General features: G+C 45.7%; 1 protein-coding gene across 3 annotated transcripts in view; it reads left to right on the forward strand.

The window, feature by feature from the left end:
* Positions 1-26,825, forward strand: part of cdc42bpg (CDC42 binding protein kinase gamma) — a 63,461-nt gene that overhangs the window by 6,718 nt on the left and 29,918 nt on the right. For all 3 annotated transcript variants that reach the window (XM_062965455.1, XM_062965456.1, XM_062965454.1), the window contains exons 2-16: positions 6,666-6,757; positions 9,089-9,172; positions 10,590-10,685; positions 12,639-12,787; positions 14,842-14,935; positions 15,534-15,734; positions 16,757-17,005; positions 18,392-18,471; positions 18,934-19,040; positions 20,303-20,398; positions 20,691-20,812; positions 22,115-22,357; positions 24,405-24,515; positions 26,226-26,404; positions 26,662-26,746. In XM_062965455.1, coding sequence (XP_062821525.1) covers positions 6,666-6,757; positions 9,089-9,172; positions 10,590-10,685; positions 12,639-12,787; positions 14,842-14,935; positions 15,534-15,734; positions 16,757-17,005; positions 18,392-18,471; positions 18,934-19,040; positions 20,303-20,398; positions 20,691-20,812; positions 22,115-22,357; positions 24,405-24,515; positions 26,226-26,404; positions 26,662-26,746 — 1,988 coding nt within the window. The remainder of the gene's footprint in view (positions 1-6,665; positions 6,758-9,088; positions 9,173-10,589; positions 10,686-12,638; positions 12,788-14,841; positions 14,936-15,533; positions 15,735-16,756; positions 17,006-18,391; positions 18,472-18,933; positions 19,041-20,302; positions 20,399-20,690; positions 20,813-22,114; positions 22,358-24,404; positions 24,516-26,225; positions 26,405-26,661; positions 26,747-26,825) is intronic.

Here is a 26,825-nt window from a genome sequence, read left to right on the forward strand (position 1 = left end):
ACACTTCCCAAGTGTCTAGGACTGTGTGATGTATTTTCAGATGATGCGTGCAGATCCCAGTCGGGTGGCCTTTTGCAGTTGGCAGATCGTAATTTTGTCAATGTCTATTGTTTCCAAATGCCGGCTGAGATCTTTTGGCACGGCACCCAGTGTGCCCATCACCACCGGGACCACCTGCACTGTTTTCTGCCAGAGTCTTTGCAGTTCAATCTTGAGGTCCTGAGAGCGGCTGAGTTTTTCCTGTTGTTTTTCATCAATGCGACTGTCACCTGGGATGGCGACATCAATGATCCAAACCTTTTTCTTTTCCACAACTGTGATGTCTGGTGTGTTGTGTTCCAGAACTTTGTCGGTCTGGATTCGGAAGTCCCACAGTCTCTTTGCGTGCTCATTTTCCAATACTTTTGCAGGTTTGTGATCCCACCAGTTCTTTGCTGCTGGGAGGTGGTACTTGAGGCATAAGTTGCAATGAATCATTTGGGCCACATAGTTGTGCCTCTGTTTGGAGTCTGTCTGTGCGATTTTCTTACAGCAGCTGAGAATATGATCAATGGTTTCGTCGGTTTCCTTGCAGAGTCTGCATTTTGGGTCATCAGCTGATTTTTCAATCTTGGCCTTAATTGCCTTTGTCCTGATGTCTTGCTCCTGGGCTGCAAGGATCAGGCCTTCTGTCTCCTTCTTCAGGGTCCCATTCGTGAGCCAGAGTCAGGTCTTCTCCTTCTCAGCTTTTCCTTCAGTTTTGTCAAGGAACTTTCCGTGCAATGTTTTGTTGTGCCAGCTGTCAGCTCTAGTTTGTAGTGCGGTTTTCTTGTACTGATTCTGCTCTAGTTTGTAGTGCGGTTTTCTTGTACTGATTCTGCTCTAGTTTGTAGTGCGGTTTTCTTGTACTGATTCTGCTCTAGTTTGTAGTGCGGCTTTCTTGTACTGATTCTGCTAGTTTGTAGTGCGGTTTTCTTGTACTGATTCTGCTCTAGTTTGTAGTGCGGTTTTCTTGTACTGATTCTGCTCTAGTTTGTAGTGCGGTTTTCTTGTACTGATTCTGCTAGTTTGTAGTGCGGTTTTCTTGTACTGATTCTGCTCTAGTTTGTAGTGCGGTTTTCTTGTACTGATTCTGCTCTAGTTTGTAGTGCGGTTTTCTTGTACTGATTCTGCTCTAGTTTGTAGCGCGGTTTTCTTGTACTGATTCTGCTCTAGTTTGTAGTGTGGTTTTCTTGTACTGATTCTGCTCTAGTTTGTAGTGTGGTTTTCTTGTACTGATTCTGCTAGTTTGTAGTGCGGTTTTCTTGTACTGATTCTGCTCTAGTTTGTAGTGCGATTTTCTTGTACTGATTCTGCTCTAGTTTGTAGTGCGGTTTTCTTGTACTGATTCTGCTCTAGTTTGTAGCGCGGTTTTCTTGTACTGATTCTGCTCTAGTTTGTAGTGTGGTTTTCTTGTACTGATTCTGCTCTAGTTTGTAGTGCGGTTTTCTTGTACTGATTCTGCTCTAGTTTGTAGTGCGGTTTTCTTGTACTGATTCTGCTCTAGTTTGTAGTGCGGTTTTCTTGTACTGATTCTGCTCTAGTTTGTAGTGCGGTTTTCTTGTACTGGTTTTTTGTCTGCTGTGCTTTGAGGAGTTTCTGATTTTTGACTTCAATCAAAGCAGGTTCTTCACTTTATTATTATTATTATTATTATTATTATTATTTTGGAAGTATAGAGTTGGAAGAGACCCCAAGGGCATTCCAGCCCAGCCCTCTTCTGCCGTAAAGGAAGACACCATCGAATCCCTCCCGACAGATGTCCACCCGGCTCCTGCTTCTCGAGTAGCAGCCTCTGGCCTTGACTCCCAGGCGAGGAGAGTCCCCACCCTTGTTGCTTGGCGAGGAATGCGGTCCCGCTGGTTCCTCTGGGCAAGCCTGAGCCCAAGCCCGGCGTTCTCGGAGTGGAAAGAGTTTGGGAACAAAGGGAACGGGATGGAAGGATTCGCACGAGGGGCCCCTCCGCTTCCCAAGTGCAATTTGGAGATGATGGGAGTTGTAGTAGGCCTAAGGCTTCCTTCCAAGAGGAAGGGAAGCATTCTAAGTATCCCTAAAGGGGATGATGGGAGTTGTAGTTGGCCCAAGGCTTGCTTCCAAGACATCCTGAGGGTCCCGAAAGGGGATGATGGGAGTTGTAGTTGGACTAAGGCTTCCTTCCAAGACATCCTGAGGGTCCCTAAAGGGGATGATGGGAGTTGTAGTTGGCCCAAGGCTTGCTTCCAAGAGGAAGGGAAGCATCCTAAGTATCCCTAAAGGGGATGATGGGAGTTGTAGTTGGACTAAGGCTTGCTTCCAAGAGGAAGGGAAGCATTCTAAGTATCCCTAAAGGGGATGATGGGAGTTGTAGTTGGCCCAAGGCTTGCTTCCAAGACATCCTGAGAGTCCCAAAAGGGATGATGGGAGTTGTAGTTGGCCCAAGGCTTGCTTCCAAGACATCCTGAGGGTCCCTAAAGGGGATGATGGGAGTTGTAGTTGGACTAAGGCTTCCTTCCAAGACATCCTGAGGGTCCCAAAAGGGGATGATGGGAGTTGTAGTTGGACTAAGGCTTGCTTCCAAGAGGAAGGGAAGCATCCTAAGTATCCCTAAAGGGGATGATGGGAGTTGTAGTTGGCCCAAGGCTTGCTTCCAAGACATCCTGAGAGTCCCAAAAGGGATGATGGGAGTTGTAGTTGGCCCAAGGCTTGCTTCCAAGACATCCTGAGGGTCCCGAAAGGGGATGATGGGAGTTGTAGTCGGCCCAAGGCTTGCTTCCAAGACATCCTGAGGGTCCCTAAAGGGGATGATGGGAGTTGTAGTTGGCCCAAGGCTTGCTTCCAAGACATCCTGAGGGTCCCAAAGGGGATGATGGGAGTTGTAGTTGGCCCAAGGCTTGCTTCCAAGACATCCTGAGAGCCCCTAAAGGGGATGATGGGAGTTGTAGTTGGCCTAAGGCTTGCTTCCAAGAGGAAGGGAAGCATTCTAAGTATCCCTAAAGGGGATGATGGGAGTTGTAGTTGGCTTAACACCAATATGAAAACTTGAGGACTAGTGCCTTGTCTTTTTGACGGTGTGGGTGTCCCTTTGGGTGTCTCCGAGGCGTCTCAATGGGGATATTTGGGGGTTCGGCATCTGTGGGAAAAAGGCATGACGGGGCACGTCGAGATTGACAGCACCCCACCCTGCGCACCAGGAGGAAGGAGAACAAGTCGGGTCAGGGCGGCTCAGCAGGATCAGGCACCCCGGTTCTTGTTCTGCCGTCTCCTGGAATCACGGGATCGGAAGGGACCCCCAAAGGCCATCTAGTCTGACCGCCTTCTGCCATGAAGCAAGACACCATCTAATCCAGGCATGAGCAAACGTGGGCCCTCCAGGTGTTTTGGACTTCAATTCCCATAATTCCTAACAGCCCAGGTTTGCCCATGCCTGATCTAATCCCTCCCAACAGAGAGCCATATAGCTGCTGCTCATAAACCACCAAGGAAGGAGACACCATCATCCATTATTATTATTATTATTATTATTATTATTATTATTATTATCAACATCATTGAATCAGGCCATCATCAATGATGATGATGATGATAATCATCATCAACATCATTAAATCAGGCCATCAATTATTATTATTGTTATTATTATTATTATTATTATCATCATCAACATCATTGAATCAGGCCATCACCAATTATGATGATGATTATTATCATCATCAACATCAACATCATTGAATCAGGCCATCAATTATTATTATTATTATTATTATTATTATCAACATCATTGAATCAGGCCATCAATGACGATGATGATGATGATTGTCAATGACAATGGTGATGATGATTGTCATCATCATCAACATCATTGAATCAGGCCATCAATTATTATTGTTGTTGTTGTTGTTGTTGTTATTATCATCATCAACATCATTGAATCAGGCTATCACCAATTATGATAATGATGATTAATAATATCATCATCAACATCATTGAATCAGGCCATCAATTATTATTATTATTATTATTATTATTATTATTATTATTATTATTATCAACATCATTGAATCAGGCCATCAATGACGATGATGATGATGATTGTCAATGACAATGGTGATGATGATTGTCATCATCATCAACATCATTGAATCAGGCCATCAATTATTATTGTTGTTGTTGTTGTTGTTGTTATTATCATCATCAACATCATTGAATCAGGCTATCACCAATTATGATAATGATGATTAATAATATCATCATCAACATCATTGAATCAGGCCATCAATTATTATTGTTGTTGCTGTTGTTGTTATTATTATTATTATTATTATTATTATTATTATATCAACATCATTGAATCAGGCTTTCACCAATTATGATAATGATGATTATTATCAACATCAACATCATTGAATCAGGCCATCAATAATAATAATAATAATAATTATTATTATTATTATCATCATCAACATCATTGAATCAGGTTATCATCAATTATGATAATGATGATTATTATCTTCATCAACATCAACATCATTGAATCAGGCCATCAATGACGATGATGATGATGATTGTCAATGACAATGGTGATGATGATTGTCATCATCATCAACATCATTGAATCAGGCCATCAATTATTATTGTTGTTGTTGTTGTTGTTGTTGTTATTATCATCATCAACATCATTGAATCAGGCTATCACCAATTATGATAATGATGATTAATAATATCATCATCAACATCATTGAATCAGGCCATCAATTATTATTGTTGTTGCTGTTGTTATTATTATTATTATTATTATTATTATTATTATTATATCAACATCATTGAATCAGGCTATCATCAATTATGATAATGATGATTATTATCATCATCAACATCAACATCATTGAATCAGACCATCAATTATTATTATTGTTGTTGTTATTATTATTATCATCATCAACATCATTGAATCAGGTTATCATCAATTATGATAATGATGATTATTATCTTCATCAACATCAACATCATTGAATCAGGCCATCAATTATTATTATTATTATCGTTATTGTTATTGAATCAGGCCATCATCATCATCGATTATTATTATTAGTAGTAATATTAGTATGAAATCATAGAGTCAGGCAGGACACCATCTGATCCCTCCTGACAGATGACCATATAGACACTTCTTGGAAAGTACCAGGGAAGGAGACGCCATCATTATATTATTATTATTATTATTATTATAATTATTGACACAACAACATAGTATGATACAGAAAACTAATGGGCGGCCAGGACTGGGATGGGCGAAGTTACGAGCTCTGAAGCAGGGCTGAGCTTCTATCCCTGTCCTGCGGCACCTGCCAGGACACAGGGGGCGGGGCCAGAGGAGGGGGCGGGGCCTCTTCCCAAGTGCCTAATGGGGCTGAACCTCTATATCCCGCCCCAGGGGAGGTATAGAGGCTCAGCCCTGTCTCGCACTCTTCGGAAGAGGCCCCGCCCCCTCCTCTAGCCCCACTCTTTAGTCCTAAAAGGCCTCTCAGGAGAGATATAGAGGCTCAGCCCTATCTCATGCTCTTGGGAAGAGGCCCCGCCCCCTCCCCTGGCTCCGCCCTTTAGTCCTAAAAGGCTTCTCAGGAGAGGTATAGAGGCTCAGCCCTGTCTCAGGCTCTTGGAAGGAGGCCCCGCCCCTTCCCTAGCCCCGCCCTTTAGTCCTAAAAGGCCTCTCAGGAGAGGTATAGAGGCTCAGCCCTGTCTCAGGCTCTTGGAAGGAGGCCCCGCCCCTTCCCTAGCCCCGCCCTTTAGTCCTAAAAGGCCTCTCAGGAGAGGTATAGAGGCTCAGCCCTGTCTCAGGCTCTTGGAAGGAGGCCCCGCCCCTTCCCTAGCCCTGCCCTTTAGTCCTAAAAGGCCTCTCAGGAGAGGTATAGAGGCTCAGCCCTGTCTCAGGCTCTTGGAAGGAGGCCCCGCCCCTTCCCTAGCCCCGCCCTTTAGTCCTAAAAGGCCTCTCAGGAGAGGTATAGAGGCTCAGCCCTGTCTCAGGCTCTTGGAAGGAGGCCCCGCCCCTTCCCTAGCCCCGCCCTTTAGTCCTAAAAGGCCTCTCAGGAGAGGTATAGAGGCTCAGCCCTGTCTCAGGCTCTTGGAAGGAGGCCCCGCCCCTTCCCTAGCCCCGCCCTTTAGTCCTAAAAGGCCTCTCAGGAGAGGTATAGAGGCTCAGCCCTGTCTCACGCTCTTGGGAAAAGGCCACGCCTCTGCCCCTAGCCCCGCCCTTTAGTCCTAAAAGGCCTCTCAGGAGAGGTATAGAGGCTCAGCCCTGTCTCGGGCTCTTACAGGGAGGCCCCGCCCCCTTCCCTAGCCCCGCCCTTTAGTCCTACAAGGCCTCTCAGGAGAGATATAGAGGCTCAGCCCTGTCTCACATGCTTGTGAAGAAGCCCCGCCCCCTCCTCTAGCTCCGCCCCCTGTGTCCTAACAGGCACCCTAGATGCTCAGCCCTGTCTCCGGCACTTGGGAAGAGGCCCCGCCCCTTCCCTGGCCCCGCCCCCATGTCCTATTATTATTTGGAAGGAATCCCAGACCAGACTCAAACTGGAGGATTCTGGGACTTCTTCTCCAAAACAAAAGGCACGATTCGAAGGTCGACCAATGAGCCACTCAACGATCGGAGTATTTTGTCTTTTTTCTCCTTCCAGCCACTCCTTTGGCCACCAAAGCAAAGCAGTTGCTTCTTCGCAGAGATGACTTCGAGATCTTGAAGGTGATTGGCCGAGGGGCCTTCGGAGAGGTGAGTGGCCCGTATTTATTTACCCGAAATGCTTGAATCATAGGATCCTACCATCTTATGCTTTAAGTACTATTTAAAAAATGACTTATTTAAATAATCCGGTCAAGCTAAATATAAAAAATAATACTAGTAATAGTGATAATAGTAGCAGTAGTTCAAATAATAATAATAATAATAATAATAATAATAATAATAATAATAGTTCGAGTCTGGTCTGGGATTCTTTCCAAAAATTCTCAAAAGCAAGCTCAATGGAGGCAACACCATCAAGGCCATAAACACCTGGGCCATACCTGTCATAAGATATACTGCTGGCATTATAAACTGGACACAGGTGGAACTGGACAATTTGGACAGAAAAACAAGAAAACTCATGACCATTCATCACTCACTGCACCCTTGCAATGATGTTGACCGGCTGTATCTGCCTAGAAGATCAGGGGGCAGAGGACTCTTACAAGTAAAACAAGCAGTTAAAGAAGAAGAACATGCCCTGGCAGAATATGGAAAGCAAAGTGAAGAACCTGCTTTGATTGAAGTCAAAAATCAGAAACTCCTCAAAACACAGCAGACAAAAAACCCGTACAAGAAAACCGCACTACAAACTAGAGCTGACAGCTGGCACAACAAAACACTGCATGGAAAGTTCCTTGACAAAATGGAAGGAAAAGCTGATAAGGAGAAGACCTGGCTCTGGCTCACGAATGGGACCCTGAAGAAGGAGACAGAAGGCCTGATCCTTGCAGCCCAGGAGCAAGACATCAGGACAAAGGCAATTCAGGCCAAGATCGAAAAATCAGCTGATGACCCAAAATGCAGACTGTGCAAGGAAACCGACGAAACCATGGATCATATCCTCAGCTGCTGTAAGAAAATCGCACAGACAGACTACAAACAGAGGCACAACTATGTGGCCCAAATGATTCATTGGAACTTATGCCTCAAGTCCCACCTCCCAGCAGCAAAGAACTGGTGGGATCACAAACCTGCAAAAGTCTTGGAAAATGAACATGCAAAGATACTGTGGGACTTCCGAATCCAGACTGACAAAGTTCTGGAACACAACACACCAGACATCACAGTTGTAGAAAAGAAAAAGGTTTGGATCATTGATGTTGCCATCCCAGGTGACAGTCGCATAGATGAAAAACAACAGGAAAAACTCAGCCGCTATCAGGACCTCAAGATTGAACTTCAAAGACTCTGGCAGAAACCAGTGCAGGTGGTCCCGGTGGTGATGGGCACACTGGGTGCTGTGCCAAAAGATCTCAGCCGGCATTTGGAAACAATAGACATTGACAAAACCACCATCTGCCAACTGCAAAAGGCCACCCTACTGGGATCTGCACACATCATCAGAAAATACATCACACAGTCCTAGACACTTGGGAAGTGTTCGAGTTGTGATTTTGTGAAACGAAATCCAGCATCTCTATCTTGTTTGCTGTGTCATACAACGTCGTTGTGTTGATAATAATAATAATAATAGTTTGAGTCTGGTCTAGGATTCTTTCCAAATAATAATAATAATAATAGTTTGAGTCTGGTCTGGGATTCCTTCCAAATAATAATAATAATAATAATAATAATAATAATAAAAATTCCTTCCAAATAATAATAATAATAATAATAATAATAATAATAATAATAATAATAATTTTAGTCTCGTCTGGGATTCCTTCCAATAATAATAATAATAATAATAATAATAATAATAATAATAATTATTATTATTATTATTATTATTATTATCTTGTTTGCTATGTCATACAATAAAATAATAATAATAAATAGTTTGAGTCTGTTCAGGGATTTCTTCCAAATAATAATAATAATAGTTTGAGTCTGGTCTGGGATTCCTTCCAAACAACAACAACAACAACAACAACAATAATAGTAATAATAATAGTTTGAGTCTGGTCTGGGATTCCTTCCAAATAATAATAATAATTATAATAATAATTATAATAATAATAGTTTGAGTCTGGTCTGGGATTCCTTCCAAATAATAATAATAATATTTTTTTTTTCTAAATTTTGTTACATATTGAAGCATACAATATTCCCGGTCCCAAACATTTTGGTTAAGGCTACGAGCATAAGTGCATATGAAACATAACAACAACAACAACAACAACAACAACAGCAACAGCAACAACAACAAGGCATAATATAGCAATATAATATGATTAAGATATATCACGATACAGATGCAAATATTCAGAAACCCAAAACACGGGGAGAGTCAATACAGACTTAGTTAAATTCCTATAAGATGTGGGTCCCATCTCGTAAGGAATCTCATTACGCATATGCAAATTTGTCTCTTAGGTGGCGGTGGTCCGGATGAAGGAGACGGACAAGGTCTACGCCATGAAGATCCTGCACAAATGGGAAATGCTGAAAAGAGCCGAGGTTTGCCCCATTTCCCGTTGTAGAAAACGGCGGATTTTGGATGCTAAGCAGGGCTATCCCCGGTTGGGATTTGGATGGGAGACCGGCCACAAATTCTAGGTTCTGTTGCATTCGTGGAGTTGGCTTGAAACGAGACGAGGTTTGCCCCATTTCCCGTTGTAGAAAACGTCGGATTTTGGGATGCTAAGCAGGGCCAGCCCCGGTTGGGATTTGGATGGGAGACCGGCCACAAATTCTAGGTTCTGTCGCATTCGTGGAGTTGGCTTGAAACGAGACGAGGTTTGCCCCATTTCCCGTTGTAGAAAACGTCGGATTTTGGGATGCTAAGCAGGGCCAGCCCCGGTTGGGATTTGGATGGGAGACCAGCCACAAATTCTAGGTTCTGTCGCATTCGTGGAGTTGGCTTGAAACGAGACGAGGTTTGCCCCATTTCCCGTTGTAGAAAACGTCGGATTTTGGGATGCTAAGCAGGGCCAGCCCCGGTTGGGATTTGGATGGGAGACCAGCCACAAATTCTAGGTTCTGTCGCATTCGTGGAGTTGGCTTGAAACGAGACGAGGTTTGCCCCATTTCCCGTTGTAGAAAACGTCGGATTTTGGGATGCTAAGCAGGGCCAGCCCCGGTTGGGATTTGGATGGGAGACCGGCCACAAATTCTAGGTTCTGTCGCATTCGTGGAGTTGGCTTGAAACGAGACGAGGTTTGCCCCATTTCCCGTTGTAGAAAACGTCGGATTTTGGGATGCTAAGCAGGGCCAGCCCCGGTTGGGATTTGGATGGGAGACCAGCCACAAATTCTAGGTTCTGTCGCATTCGTGGAGTTGGCTTGAAACGAGACGAGGTTTGCCCCATTTCCCGTTGTAGAAAACGTCGGATTTTGGGATGCTAAGCAGGGCCAGCCCCGGTTGGGATTTGGATGGGAGACCAGCCACAAATTCTAGGTTCTGTCGCATTCGTGGAGTTGGCTTGAAACGAGACGAGGTTTGCCCCATTTCCCGTTGTAGAAAACGTCGGATTTTGGGATGCTAAGCAGGGCCAGCCCCGGTTAGGATTTGGATGGGAGACCAGCCACAAATTCTAGGTTCTGTCGCATTCGTGGAGTTGGCTTGAAACGAGACGAGGTTTGCCCCATTTCCCGTTGTAGAAAACGGCGGATTTTGGGATGCTAAGCAGGGCCAGCCCCGGTTGGGATTTGGATGGGAGACCGGCCACAAATTCTAGGTTCTGTCGCATTCGTGGAGTTGGCTTGAAACGAGACGAGGTTTGCCCCATTTCCCGTTGTAGAAAACGGCGGATTTTGGGATGCTAAGCAGGGCTAGCCCCGGTTGGGATTTGGATGGGAGACCAGCCACAAATTCTAGGTTCTATCAGATTCGTGGACTGTGGTTTCAATGCTTTTATCGCCTTGTTTCCTTACAGACGGCTTGTTTCCGGGAGGAGCGCGACGTCCTCGTTCATGGGGACCAGCAATGGATCACCACGTTGCACTACGCCTTCCAAGATGAGCACTACTTGGTAAGCAAGGGTTCAAAAAGGGCATCTTCACTGTAGCATTAACGTGGTTTCATACCACTTTAACCCACGATAGATAGCTCAATGCTGTGGGACCCTGGGAGTTGTAGTCTGGTGAGTCCCTAGACGACGATAATAATAATAATAATAATAATAATAATAATAATAATAATAATAATAATAATATATTCAAATTCGCAAAGAGAAGGCAAAGGACTCTCTCATATGACAACTCCCAGGGTTCAGTGCTCCAGAACCGTGGGATTTGTAGTTTGGTAGGGCTGCGAAGACCTTTTGAAACTACAATTCCCATTATTCCCTGCCATGGATCAATGCTGTGGGATCGTGGGATGTATAGCTTGGAAGGACCGCGAAGATTTTGTGAAACTACAACTCCCAGAGTGCACTGCCATGGGTCAAGGTCCTGGAGGCATGGGATTTGTAGTTTTGCTAGGGCTGCGAAGATATTGTGAAACTACAACTCCCAGGATCTTGTACGACTGAGTTCAAGTGGATTCAAACTGGACCTAGAACCCAGGACCTAGAACCCGGGACACAACCGTCTGTATTTTAGCTCCTTTTGGACAGGTGTCAGTGCCTTAGGATAACTTTCAAAGTTGAAAAAATGTACCTAGAATCCGGGACCTAGAACCTGGGACACAACCGTCTGTGTTTGTGCTCCTTTTGGACAGGTGTCAGTGCCTTAGGATAACTGTCAAAGTTGAAGAAATGTCCCTAGAACACAGGACTTAGAACCCAGGACCTAGAACTCATGACCTAGAACCTAGAACCTGGGACACAACCGTCTGTGTTTTTGCTCCTTTTGGACAGGTGTCAGTGCCTTAGGATAACTGTCAAAGTTGAAGAAATGTACCTAGAACTCGGGACCTAGAACCCAGGACCTAGAACCCGGGACACAACCATCTGTGTTTCTGCTCCTTTTGGACAGGTGTCAGTGCCTTAGGATAACTTTCAAAGTTGAAAAAATGTACCTAGAACTCGGGACCTAGAACCCGGGACACAACCGTCTGTATTTTTGCTCCTTTTGAACAGATGTCAGTGCCTTAGGATAACTTTCAAAGTTGAAGAAACATACCTAGAACCCGGGACCTAGAACTCATGACCTAGAACCTGGGACACAACCGTCTGTGTTTGTGCTCCTTTTGGACAGGTGTCAGTGCCTTAGGATAACTTTCAAAGTTGAAGAAATGTACCTAGAACCCGGGACCTAAGAACCCGGGACCTAGAACCCGGGACCTAGAACCTGGGACACAACCGTCTGTGTTTGTGCTCCTTTTGCACAGGTGTCAGTGCCTTAGGATAACTGTCAAAGTTGGAGAAATGTCCCTAGAACCCAGGACCTAGAACCCGGGACACAACCATCTGTGTTTTTGCTCCAATTGGAAAGGTGTCAGTGCCTTAGGATAACTTTCGAAGTTGGAGAAATGTCCCTAGAACCCGGGACCTAGAACCCAGGACACAACCGTCTGTATTTTTGCTCCTTTTGAACAGGTGTCAGTGCCTTAGGATAACTTTCAAAGTTGAAGAAATGCACCTAGAACCCAGGACCTAGAACCCATGACCTAGAACCTGGGACACAACCGTCTGTGTTTTTGCTCCTTTTGGACAGGTGTCAGTGCCTTAGGATAACTGTCAAAGTTGACGAAATGTCCCTAGAACCTGGGACCTAGAACCCCGGGACACAACCGTCTGTATTTTTGCTCCTTTTGAACAGATGTCAGTGCCTTAGGATAACTTTCAAAGTTGAAGAAACATACCTAGAACCCGGGACCTAGAACTCATGACCTAGAACCTGGGACACAACCGTCTGTGTTTGTGCTCCTTTTGGACAGGTGTCAGTGCCTTAGGATAACTGTCAAAGTTGAAGAAATGTACCTAGAACCCAGGACCTAGAACCCAGTATGCAACTTTCTGTTTTTTTCGCTCTTTTTGCAGTATTTAGTCATGGATTACTACGCCGGCGGAGACCTGCTCACCCTCCTGAGCAAATTCGAGGACCGCTTGCCCGAAGAGATGGCCTGCTTCTACTTGGCCGAAATGGTCCTGGCCATCGACTCCCTCCACCAGCTCCAATACGTCCACAGGTAAACGGGGAACAACGCTTTCAATCCAGGGACAGAACTTCATTTCCAATGTTGCTGCAGAGTGTAACTGTAATGAAGTACGAATTTTGGTTTACCGATGTTATGTTTAATTGTGTGTTTATGTTTTAAAAGGGTAAGTATTACAGTTATTGCACCTCAGCACTCAGAGGCTGGTTGCCATGGAGAAGTAGGCCTTTAGTTGAAGAAGTGCAGAGTTTAAAAAACGAGGGTCAGTCTGTGCTCTGTTGAGGCACAGGGAAGATTGATTCCAGGTTGATGGGATCAAGGAGACTCAATTGTTCATTTTGAGTCGGTTTTATATAAGTTTGGTGACTTATTTAATGCAGTCTGTGTCCTGGTAAGGAACAGAGAATCTGTGATAGTATATCACAGGGGTGACTGTGGTTTAAAGTCACTGGATAGTCCAAGTTTCAGACTTTGGGAACCAATCCCAGCTGGACTCACAGAGACCCATTGAAGTACAGTAGAGTCTCACTTATCCAAGACTCGCTTATCCAATGCATTTTTGTAGTCAATGTTTTCAATACATCGTGATATTTTGGTGCTAAATTCGTAAATACAGTAATTACAACATAGCATTACTGCATATTGAACTACTCTCTGTCAAATTTGCTGTATAACATGATGTTTTGGTGCTTAATTTGTAAAATCATAATCTAATTTGATGTTTAATAGGCTTTTCCTTAATCTCTCCTTATTATCCAACATATTCGCTTATACAACGTTCTGCCGGCCCGTTTACGTTGGATAAGCGAGACTCTACTGTAACAGTTTAAAAGTGGCAGAGGAAGAAGTTTTCACTACTTTAAGTAAAAGAAGTGATACTTTAGAGCAGGGGTCCTCAAACTTTTTAAGTGGAGGGCCGGTTCATGGTCCCTCAGATTGTTGAGGCGCCGAATTATCATTTGAAAAAAAATGAACAAATTCCTATGCACACTGCACATGTCTTATTTGCAGTACAAAACCCCGCAACAACAATCATTTATTTATTTATTTATTTATTTATTTATTTGCTAAATTTATACTCCACTCTCTCTCACCCCAAAGGGGATTCAGAGCAGCTTACAAGTTGTATGTACATACAATATATTATATTATTAGCATAGCACAATATTAGCATTATATATTACTATATTGTACTATACCACTGTACCATATTATTATTAGTAATATTACATTTAATATATAATTAATATTATTATATTATACAATATTATTACATTGTATTAATATTATTATTAGCCACCCTGAGTCCCCTACTGGGTGGGAAGGGCGGGGTAGAAATACCATAATAATTAAATATTATATTGTACTACATTATAATATTATTATCAATATTATATGTATACACAATATATTATATTATTACCATAGCACAATATTAGTAAATGAATGAACAATACAATATTTAAAAATGAAAACAATTTTAACCAACATAAACCTATCAGGATTTCAATGGGAAGTGTGGGCCTGCTTCTGCCCAATGAGATAGTCAAGTTAAGTAGGATTGTTGTTGCTGTTGTTGTTGTGTGCCTTCAAGTCATTTCAGACTTTGGGTGAGCCTAAGTCTAAAACTGAGGGCGGGGGCCGGGTAAATGACCTTGGAGGGCCGCATCCGGCCCCCGGGCCTTAGTTTGGGGACCCCTGCTTTAGAGAGTTGATTCATCTCATTCTAGTAGTTTAACTGTTAATAAGAATACCTCTAAGTGAGAAACAACATTGTAACCACTAAGCTCTGTGCCTGAATAAACTTGTTATTGTTCTTCCAACATCTAAGCCTCTGTCGCATATATTCTAAACCAAGTTGCGCTACCCTTTAAAGTAAAAGTGAACATCTCCCTGCGTCTTCGGTGGCTGCATATTTCCAAATTGGGCTTCAGTCGTTATTAGCTCTTTACAATTGGTGGCAGCGGTGGGATAAAAAGATTCCCCCCTGCCTGAAAGAACCTTAGTCGATATCAATACTTTACAGTAACCTCCCAGTCTCGTGTTGCCGTCCTCAAGGCTCACTTGTGTTGCTCCCAATTCTGTAGGGACATCAAGCCGGACAACATCCTCATCGACACCAATGGTCACATCCGCCTGGCTGATTTCGGATCCTGCCTCCGCCTGCGTCCGGATGGAACAGTGAGACTATGTTGTTGTTGTTGTTGTTGTGACTCTCCGCAGGCTTGATTTGGGAGGCTGTAGAGCAGTGGTTCCCAACTTTTTTTTGATCACGGATGGCATTGACCAAGGACCACTCTCCAGAATTAATACCAAAAGGGTTACAAATCAGTTTTTGGTCAACTTTAGATTCGGTTTGGTTCTTTGGGGTGCTGATTCACTGCTACGGGACAGTGGGATTTGTAGTTCCATAGGCCTGCGAAGACCTTGTGGAACTACAAGTCTCAGGATTCCCTGCCATGAATCAATGCTCTGGGACCATGGGATTTTTAGTTTGGTAGGGCTACGAAGACCTTGTGAAACTACATCTCCCAGGATTCACCGCCATGAGTCAATGCCACGGACAGTGGGATTTATAGTTTGGCAGGGCTGCCAAGACCTTGTGAAGCTACAAATCCCAGGATTCACCGTCATGGGTCAATGCTACGGGACAATGGGATTTGTAGCTCCGTAGGGCTGTGAAGACCTTGTGAAACTACATCTCCCAGGGTCAGTGCTATGGGACCATGGAATTCGTAGCTCACGGTTATTATAATGAAATCTCTTTCTTCCGGCTCAGGTGGTGTCTCCGGTGGCGGTGGGCACCCCGGACTACATCTCCCCGGAAATCCTGCAAGCCATGGAGGACCGGAAAGGGAAGTACGGGCCGGAGTGCGACTGGTGGTCGCTGGGCGTCTGCATGTACGAGCTCCTCTTTGGCGAGACCCCCTTCTACGCCGAGTCCTTGGTGGAGACCTACGGCAAGATCATGAACCACGAAGTAAGTCGGGAGGGAGAGCTGCGACTGCTGAAAAATTGGGGTGGGCGGAGTTACGAGCTCTGAGTCAGGGCTGAGCCTCTATCCCTGTCCTGCGGTGCCTGCCAGGACACAGGGGGCGGGGCTAGAGGAGGGGGCGGGGCCTCTTACCAAGTGCCTGATGGGGCTGAACCTCTATACCCCACCCCCGTGTTCTAACAAGTGCCTCAGGGGAGGTATAGAGGCTCAGCCCTGTCTCATGCTCTTGGGAAGAGGCCCCGCCCACTCCCCTAGCCCCGCCCTTTAGTCCTAAAAGGCCTCTCAGGAGAAGTATAGAGGCTCAGCCCTGTCTCAGGCTCTTTGAAGGAGGCCCCGCCCCTAGCTCCGCTCTTTAGTCCTAAAAGGCCTCTCAGGAGAAATATAGAGGCTCAGCCCTGTCTCAGGCTCTTGGAAGGAGGCCCCGCCCCTAGCTCCGCTCTTTAGTCCTAAAAGGCCTCTCAGGAGAAATATAGAGGCTCAGCCCTGTCTCATGCTCTTGGGAAGAGGCCCCGCCCACTCCCCTAGCTCCGCTCTTTAGTCCTAAAAGGCCTCTCAGGAGAAATATAGAGGCTCAGCCCTATCTCATGCTCTTGGGAAGAGGCCCCGCCCCCACCCCTAGCCTTGCCATTTAGTCCTAAAAGGCCTCTCAGGAGAGATATAGAGGCTCAGCCCTGTCTCAGGCTCTTGGGAAAAGGCCACGCCCCCTTCCTAGCCCTGCCCTTTAGTCCTAAAAGGCCTCTCAGGGGAAATATAGAGGCTCAGCCCTATCTCAGGCTCTTGGAAGGAGGCCCCTCCCCCTTCCCTAGCTCCACCCCCTGTGTCCCAGCAAGCGCCTCAGGAAAGGTATAGATGCTCAGCCCTGTCTCAGGCTCTTGGGAAGAAGCCACGCCCACTCCTCTAGCTCCGCCCCCTATGTCCTAACAGGCGCCTCAGGTGCTCAGCCCTGTGTCCGGCCCTTGGGAAGTACCACTTTGGGAACCACTCCTTTATTGCCTTGTCTTCTCCAGGACCACCTCCAGTTCCCGGCGGAGATCACGGACGTCTCGGAAGAGGCCAAGGCCCTGATCCGGGCGCTGCTGTGCGGCCAGGAGCTGCGCCTGGGCCAGGAGGGGGTCCGGGACTTCCAGCGCCACCCCTTCTTCAAGGGCATCGACTGGGAGAACCTCCGGCGCAGCCCCCCGCCCTACCTGCCCGAGGTGGCCAGCCCCGCCGACACCTCCAACTTCGACGTGGACGACGACTCCCTCAAGGAATCGGTCAGACCTCACCCCGCCTCGGGTTCTAGTCCGAACTTTTGATTTCTGTGCTGTCCAAGGTTTTGAATCCAGTACCTTGAGTAGCTCCTGTCCAGTTCAGGCTGGAACCCAGAATGTACATATATACACAGACATAATACACAAATAAATGTACACACACACACACATATATACACATATGCATGTATACATACCCATATATAGATACAGATATACACATATATGCATACACGTACATATATATATATACACATGTACATGTATGCATGTATACACACACATATACACATACTTACGTATAAGTACACATTTACACATACACATGTATAAATAGACATATACATATGCACATATCCACATATGTATAAATACTCATATACACATGTATACATACACATATACACACATGCATACACATGTATACTTATACACATACACGTACACATACACATATAGACATACTTATGTTTAAATACACATTTATACATGTATACATGCACAGATATGTCTATACACACATACACATGTGTATTTATAAATACTCATATACACATACACATGTATACATACACACATACACACATGCATACACATGTATACTTATACACGTACATATACACATACACACATACACAAGTATACATACACATTCAAATATACACATACTTATGTTTAAATACACATTTACACATACACATGTATACATACAGATACATCTATACACACATACACATGTATACATATGCACATATACGCATATGTATAAATACCACATATAGATGTACACATATACACACACATGTATACCTTCATATTCATATATACATACATACATACACATGTATACATATACATACATTCATATATACACACATACATACACATGTATACATATACATACACGTACATATATACACATACTTACGTATAAATACACATTTGCACATGTATACATACACAGATATATATTTGTGCAAATGCATACTTATACATGCATATATACACACACATATACAGATATTCCCAATCACATATACACGTGTGTGTGTGTATATATATATATATGTGTGTGTGTATATATATATATACACACACACACATATATATATATATGCATGTATGCATTCAATATATACACTACATAGAGGTGCATTTAGTAGCATTATTTATTTATCTTAATATCCCACTTTTAGTTTAGAGAAAGGGTGTCATTGAGCATGTGCAGAGTTTATTGTTGCAATGGATGCAGAGGAATGATAACTTCCCATCCCAATGCATCCAAGAGTGCATCTACACCTTAGAATTATTATTATTATTATCATTATCATTATTATTATTTTACTATTCCAATAAAATATATGTAAACCCTTTTCTCTCCGTTTCCAGGAGACTCTCCCTCCGGTCTCTCACGCCGCTTTTTCCGGCCACCACTTGCCCTTCGTTGGCTTTACCTTCACCTCCGGAAGGTAGGTAGAAAGTCCAAATCATTGGAAACTGATTTTTTTCCTATATGATGATGATGATGATGGTCAGTTCGGGCCCGGGTCAGGGTGAGCACCCACCGTTAGCCCCAGCTCACTGGCACACGTAGCTAGTCGAAAGCAGGAATGCGAGTAGATAAATAGGTACTGCTTTTAGTAACAAAAGGCGTCCTTAAGGTCATTGATCGGAAGGTCTCCTCGGCATGGAAGATGGAGCAACAGCACCCCCAGTGGCCGGAGTCGAGTATTACAGGAAAAATGCCTTTACCTCTGTTTGTGTTGTCTGTCCTTGTTAATTGTATTTAAAAAAAACTGCATTGAATTGTTGCCTTATGTGTGTTCTGTCAGCTATTGGGGTGACAATGGGAGGGTATAAATAAATAAATAATAACAACGTCAATATAAAAATAGTGATGTAATGTCCTCCACTCTCCGCTCTCCCTGAAGCCTCCTTCCTGAGAACACTTCGGCCTCCGCTTCCAAAGTGGCGCAGCTTGAAAAACGGATCCGCTTCCTGGAACGAGAGAAACTGGAACTGAGCCGGAAACCACAAGGTACGCTATTTCCCAAAAGCCAGGACTGGGATGGGCGGAGTTAAGAGCACTGAGGTAGGGCTGAGCTTCTATCCCTGTCCTGCGGTGCCTGCCAGGACAGGGAGGCGGGGCTAAAGGAGGGGGCGGGGCCTCTATACCTCGCCCCTGTGTTCTAACAAGCGCCTCAGGAGAGGTATAGAGGCTCAGCCCTGTCTCATGCTCTTGAGAAGAGGCCCCGCCCCTTCCCTTAGCCCCACCCTTTAGTCCTAAAAGGCCTCTCAGGAGAGATATGGATACTCAGCCCTGTCTCACGCTCTTGGGAAGAGGCCCCGCCCCCACCCCTAGTCCCGCCCTTTAGTCCTAAAAGACCTCTCAGGAGAGATATAGAGGCTCAGCCCTGTCTCAGGCTATTGGAAGGAGGCCCCGCCCCCATCCCTAGCCCCACCCTTTAGTTCTAAAAGGCCTCTCAGGAGAGGTATAGAGGCTCAGCCCTGTCTCATGCTCTTGGGAAGAGGCCCTGCCCCCTCCCCTAGCCCCGCCCTTTAGTCCTAAAAGGCCTCTCAGGAGAGATATAGAGGCTCAGCCCTGTCTCAGGCTCTTGAAAGGAGGCCCTGCCCCCTCCCCTGGCCCCGCCCTTTACTTCTAAAAGGCCTCTCAGGAGAGGTATAGAGGCTCAGCCCTGTCTCAGGCTCTTGGAAGGAGGCCCCGCCCCCTTCCCTAGCCCCGCCCTTTAGTCCTAAAAGGCCTCTCAGGAGAGATATAGAGGCTCAGCCCTGTCTCAGGCTCTTGAAAGGAGGCCCTGCCCCCTCCCCTGGCCCCGCCCTTTACTTCTAAAAGGCCTCTCAGGAGAGGTATAGAGGCTCAGCCCTGTCTCAGGCTCTTGGAAGGAGGCCCCGCCCCCTTCCCTAGCTCCGCCCTCTGTATCCCAACAAGAGCCTCAGGAGAGGTGTAGATGCTCAGCCCTCTCCCTGTCAGCTGGTCAACCTGACCTGTCTGCAATTCTCCCTGAACACTCTCGGGCGCTTGATTTTGAAACTCCGAATCCTCCGAATCCTCTGAACTTGACAATGTCCTTTGTTTTCACCCTGGAAAAAGCCACAGATGCAATCTCTAGGGAGTACATTCCGAGAATTCTTAAAGTAATGGGTTCGATGAGCTCTCTCTATATCATGTTCTGGAAGAGTTGTGTCATACTTGGCACACAACTCAATCATAATCTCAGTTAAGTTCTCGTTCTTCATATGCTCAGGCACCCCTTTAATTCTGTCTATCTTTATTATCAGATTCTCCGTCGAAATCTCCGTCCAAGATTCCCGCCAAGGATATGGAGATCAAGAGCCTCCACAATGAGATGGCGGCTTTGCGGAAGCAGTTGGCAGGTCTGCGGGTTGTCCGTCTCTTTCTTGAATCATTTTGCCTAAAACGAGACAGATTCCTTTTTTGCAACGTGGTCTCCTCTGAGATATTTGAAGCCAAAGCACTTAATTTAAGCCCGTCCAGGTTCCCATGAAATCGTGTCTAAGGCACCTGGATTTCAGAGCCTTATCTCAAATTCGCTGGGAAGACTTGGATAGAAATTAAATATTATTATTATTATTATTATTATTATTATTATTATTATTATTATTATTAAAACCGGATGCAAGACCAAAATCCCTCTTGTTCTTTTAGACCACCAAATGGAGAACGATAAGGCGCAAAGGCAGCAACTCGACAAAGCCGCATCTGGACAATTGAAGGCTTTGGACGAGCGGGTGAAGTTCCTGGAGCAAGAGAAAAACGAGGCCCTGCAGGTATGATAATAATTCAGCCATTGAGATTTCTCAGGTGGGTTCCTATGGAAGGATGCAGTCTTTCACAGAGTTTTGGGGGACCTTAGAGGCCATCCAGTCTAACCATCAGATCCTCTGAGGATGCCAGCTACAGATGAAGGCGAAACATCAGGCGAGAATGCTACTAGGACATGGAATTATTTGGGCCACATAGTTGTGCCTCTGTTTGTAGTCTGTCTGTGCGATTTTCTTACAGCAGCTGAGAATATGATCCATGGTTTCGTCAGTTTCCTTGCACAGTCTGCATTTTGGGTCATCAGCTGATTTTTCGATCTTGGCCTGAATGGCCTTTGTCCTGATGTCTTGCTCCTGGGCTGCAAGGATCAGGCCTTCTGTCTCCTTCTTCAGGGTCCCATTCGTGAGCCAGAGCCAGGTCTTCTCCTTATCAACTTTTCCTTCAATTTTGTCAAGGAACTTTCCATGCAATGTTTTGTTGTGCCAGCTGTCAGCTCTAGTTTGTAGTGCAGTTTTCTTGTACTGGTTTTTTGTCTGCTGTGCTTTGAGGAGTTTCTGATTTTTGACTTCAATCAAAGCAGGTTCTTCACTTTGCTTTCCATATTCTGCCAGGGCATGTTCTTCTTCTTTGACTGCTTGTTTTTCTTGTAAGAGTCCTCTGCCCCCTGATCTTCTAGGCAGATACAGCCGGTCAACATCACTGCGAGGATGCAGTGAATGATGAATGGTCATGAGTTTTCTTGTTTTTCTGTCCAAATTGTCCAGTTCCATCTGTGTCCAGTTTATGATGCCAGCAGTATATCTTATGACAGGTATGGCCCAGGTGTTTATGGCCTTGATGGTGTTGCCTCCATTGAGCTTGCTTTTGAGAATTTTTCTGACCCTTTGTGTGTATTCTTTACAGACCTCAGTCTTCACATGTTCATGCTTGATGTTGTCCAGCTGTAATATGCCCAGATATTTATAGGCCTCTGGTTGGTGACACTTTATCGTTTGGCCATTAGGCATATTAATGCCCTCACTTTCAATGATTTTTCCCTTCTTCAATGCCACTGTCGAACATTTGTCCAAGCCAAACTCCATGCTGATATCAGTACTAAAGATTCGGACAGTGTTGGTCAGAGACTGGATTTCAGTTTCCGTTTTCCCATACAGCTTCAGGTCATCCATGTACATCAGATGCAACATTTTGTGAGATTTCTTAGATGTTTTATTATTATTATTATAACTGTATGACAATGCATTTCTATCTAACAGAGCATTCATAACAAAAGGCGCCCGCAGTGACGGCAACGTTGTGTGTTTCAGGAACTGGCCGAGACGCAGGAGCAGCTCCGGGTCCAAGGGTGGGAGCTGCGGGACGAGCAGCTGCGGCAAAAGGAGCTGGCGGAGGAGCTGCAGGGCGCCGAGGCCAAATGCGGCGAGCTTCGGGCGCAGCTCTTGCGCCACTCCCGGCAGCTGCGGGAACGGCAGGAAGAGACAGAGGCGGCGGCGCGGCGGGTGGAAGGCCTGCGCAAGGAGTTGGCGCGCTCCGAAAGCGGGCGCAAAGAGGTGGGCGCCAGACACCTCGAGAGGGAGACCTTTATCGTCCTCATTTTATTTCTCTTCTCTATTTCTATATTCCCAAAGTGGGCACTACCCAAGAGCCCAAGACAGGGCTGAGCATCTATATCATTCCTGAGGCGCTTGTTGGGAGGGCGGAGCTAGGGAAAGGGGGCGGGGCCTCCTTCCAAGAGCCCGAGACAGGGCTGAGCATCTATACCTCTCCTGAGGCTCTTGTTGGGAGGGCGGAGCTAGGGAAGGGGGCGGGGCCTCCTTCCAAGAGCCCGAGACAGGGCTGAGCATCTATACCTCTCCTGAGGCGCTTGTTGGGAGGGCGGAGCTAGGGAAGGGGGCGGGGCCTCCTTCCAAGAGCCTGAGACAGGGCTGAGCATCTATACCTCTCCTGAGGCGCTTGTTGGGAGGGCGGAGCTAGGGAAGGGGGCGGGGCCTCCTTCCAAGAGCCTGAGACAGGGCTGAGCATCTATGCCTCTCCTGAGGCGCTTGTTGGGAGGGCGGAGCTAGGGAAGGGGGCGGGGCCTCCTTCCAAGAGCCCGAGACAGGGCTGAGCATCTATACCTCTCCTGAGGCGCTTGTTGGGAGGGCGGAGCTAGGGAAGGGGGCGGGGCCTCCTTCCAAGAGCCTGAGACAGGGCTGAGCATCTATGCCTCTCCTGAGGCGCTTGTTGGGAGGGCGGAGCTAGGGAAGGGGGCGGGGCCTCCTTCCAAGAGCCTGAGACAGGGCTGAGCATCTATACCTCTCCTGAGGCGCTTGTTGGGAGGGCGGAGCTAGGGAAGGGGGCGGGGCCTCCTTCCAAGAGCCTGAGACAGGGCTGAGCATCTATGCCTCTCCTGAGGCGCTTGTTGGGAGGGCGGAGCTAGGGAAGGGGGCGGGGCCTCCTTCCAAGAGCCCGAGACAGGGCTGAGCATCTATACCTCTCCTGAGGCGCTTGTTGGGAGGGCGGAGCTAGGGAAGGGGGCGGGGCCTCCTTCCAAGAGCCTGAGACAGGGCTGAGCATCTATGCCTCTCCTGAGGCGCTTGTTGGGAGGGCGGAGCTAGGGAAGGGGGCGGGGCCTCCTTCCAAGAGCCTGAGACAGGGCTGAGCATCTATACCTCTCCTGAGGCGCTTGTTGGGAGGGCGGAGCTAGGAAAGTGGGCAGGGCCTCCTTCCAAGAGCCTGAGACAGGGCTGAGCATCTATACCTCTCCTGAGGCGCTTGTTGGGAGGGCGGAGCTAGGGAAGGGGGCGGGGCCTCCTTCCAAGAGCCCGAGACAGGGCTGAGCATCTATGCCTCTCCTGAGGCGCTTGTTGGGAGGGCGGAGCTAGGGAAGGGGGCGGGGCCTCCTTCCAAGAGCCTGAGACAGGGCTGAGCATCTATGCCTCTCCTGAGGCGCTTGTTGGGAGGGCGGAGCTAGGGAAGGGGGCGGGGCCTCCTTCCAAGAGCCTGAGACAGGGCTGAGCATCTATACCTCTCTTGAGGCGCTTGTTGGGAGGGCGGAGCTAGGGAAAGGGGCGGGGCCTCCTTCCAAGAGCCTGAGACAGGGCTGAGCATCTATACCTCTCCTGAGGCGCTTGTTGGGAGGGCGGAGCTAGGGAAGGGGGCGGGGCCTCCTTCCAAGAGCCTGAGACAGGGCTGAGCATCTATACCTCTCCTGAGGCGCTTGTTGGGAGGGCGGAGCTAGGGAAGGGGGCGGGGCCTCCTTCCAAGAGCCTGAGACAGGGCTGAGCATCTATACCTCTCCTGAGGCGCTTGTTGGGAGGGCGGAGCTAGGGAAAGGGGCGGGGCCTCCTTCCAAGAGCCTGAGACAGGGCTGAGCCTCTATACCTCTCCTGAGAGGCCTTTTAGGACTAAAGGGCGGGGCTGTGGTCGGGGCCTCTTCCTAAGAGCTTCTATCTTGTTAGATAGATAGATAAAAAGCCGAAGAGAATAACTATTTAACGAGGTGGAGGGGACCCCCAAAGGCCATCTAGTCCATTCAACCCTCCTCTGTTATCAAGGAATTCCCAATCAAAGCTCTCCTTGCAGAGATGCTGATGCCTTTCTCCGCTCTTTTAACAGCTGGAGGCTCGGATGGAAGGTTTGGTGAACGAAGTGTCCAAGCAGCGGAAGGGGAAGGAAAGAGCCGAGCAACAGTTCCGGCGGCTCAAACACGAACTGGAAGAGTCCCGGGTGAGTTGTTTCGGGGTTGGTCTGCATCACTGAGAGTGCATCTACACGCTAGAATATATATACTGTATATACTCGAGTATAAGCCTAGTTTTTCAGCCCTTTTTTAGGACTGAAAAAAAACCTCGGCTTATACTCGGGTGAGGGTCCTGGTGGGCTTATATTCAGGTCAGCTTATACTCAAGTATATACGGTACATTTATTATTTTTCTCTATTATTATTGGTATTGTTACGTTTATTATTTTACTCTATTAATTATTATTATTATTACATGAATTATTTTACTCTATTACTGTTGTTACTTTTACATTTATTTTGCTCTATTTTTATTATTATTAATACATAAATTATTTTTCTCTATTATTGTTGCTACTATTACATTTATTTTACTGTATTTTTATTATTATTATGAATATATTTATTATTTCACTCTGATGTTATTATTATTATTATTGAATTTATTATTTTACTCTATTTATTATTACATGTATTATTTTCCTGTATTTATTATTATTATTATTATTACATGTATTATTTTACTCTATTATTATTACATGTATTATTTTCCTGCATTTATTATTATTACATTTTTTATTTTACTCTATTGCTGTTGTTACTTTTACATTTATTTTGCTCTATTTGTATTATTATTAATACATTTATTATTTTAATCTATTTATTATTACATTTATTATTTTACTGCATTTATTATTATTATTATTATTATTACATTTATTATTTCACTCTATGATTATTAAAAGGATACATAAGCACATTGACATGGAAGAAGATGAAAATAATGATTTAATCAGAGTTGAACAGTCATATCTTAAATTACAGTTTGATGTAAAGTTTCAAAAACTTTTAAACTACTCAGGCCTCGATTAATGTAATTTTATTGGTATCTCGGCTTATACTGGAGTCAATGTTTTCCCAGTTTTTTTGTGGTAAAATTAGGTGCCTCGGCTGATAGTCGGGTCATCTTATACTCGAGTATATACGGTAATACAGTAGAGTCTCACTTATCCAACATAAATGGGTCGGCAGAACATTGGATAAGAGAATATGTTGGATAACAAGGAGAGATTAAGGAGAAGTCTATTGAACATCAAATTAGGTTATGATTTTACAAATGAAGCACCAAAACGTCATGTTATGCAACAAATTTGACAGAAGAAGTAGTTCAATACGCAGTAATGCTATGTAGTAATTACTGTATTTACAAATTTAGTACCAAAATATCACGATGCATTGAAAACATTGACTACAAAAATGCGTTGGATAATCCAGAACATTGGATAAGCGAATGTTGGATAAGTAAGACTCTACTGTATATATAATTTTTTTCACAATTAATTATTCAAATCCTACACAACTAACATCAAGGCCCAAGAATGGGGTGAGTATGCAGACCTCATCTGTCTCATGGAATCAAGCAGAGCCTGGATGGCCATCTGTCAGGAGGACTTTGATGGTGTCTATTGTGGTTCAACCTGATGAAGATGTGGGGCTTGTGGTGTCAGGGCCTGTGAGACTGGAAGAGTCTGGGAGAATACTGGATTCAGATACAGCCAAGAAACGGGGAAGGAGGTGGTGTTAGAGCAAAAGCCTGCTTCTGTATTACCGTGTCGAAGTATTGATGTTTTGGAATCCAGCAGTCAGGGAGATGATCTTTCTCACCTACAAGCACCCCATGCTTTTGCCCCTTGCAGCACAGCAAGCAGAGCATGGCCCTCTTCCGTGGGTCGGGGTCCCGGCGGTCGATGGACGCCTCCTGCAACCCCAAGGAAGAGGCCCGGGGCTTGAGGGAGGCCCTGCGGGTGAAGGAGAAGCAGCTGGAGGCCCTGCAGACGGAGCTGGACCACCTCCGGGACCGAGCGGAGACAACTAGGTGAGAAACAGGTGTCGGGTTCTCTTCTCCCAGTTGTGCTTTGGGTCAGTCTTCCAGCAGAAAAGCACCAAGACACACACTGGTACATTCCAACAGGTTTTATTGTATAGAATACCAGAACCTTCTCTTTGGCCCACTTATATAGGGACTCTCACATACCAGAGGGTAATTGAGGTTTTATGGCTGGCAAAATGAACCCTTTTTTAAGACGTCTATTCCATAGACGTCAGTTGCTATCTTTGCATTTTTCTGGCCAGACGGGAAAACCTCGATCCTAAGAACAAAGCCGGAAGTTGTTTGCTGTCCATAGGGAACCGCAGAGCCTCGAACGGCGAGGATGAGGTATGTGACTTGCTTTACTCACCAAATTTGAAATCTTGTTCAGGTTTTGCCTGATGTTATTTTACACAGACCTAAGAGG

Source organism: Anolis carolinensis, unplaced genomic scaffold (assembly GCF_035594765.1).
Source record: "Anolis carolinensis isolate JA03-04 unplaced genomic scaffold, rAnoCar3.1.pri scaffold_14, whole genome shotgun sequence".
NCBI classification, from domain to species: domain Eukaryota; kingdom Metazoa; phylum Chordata; class Lepidosauria; order Squamata; family Dactyloidae; genus Anolis; species Anolis carolinensis.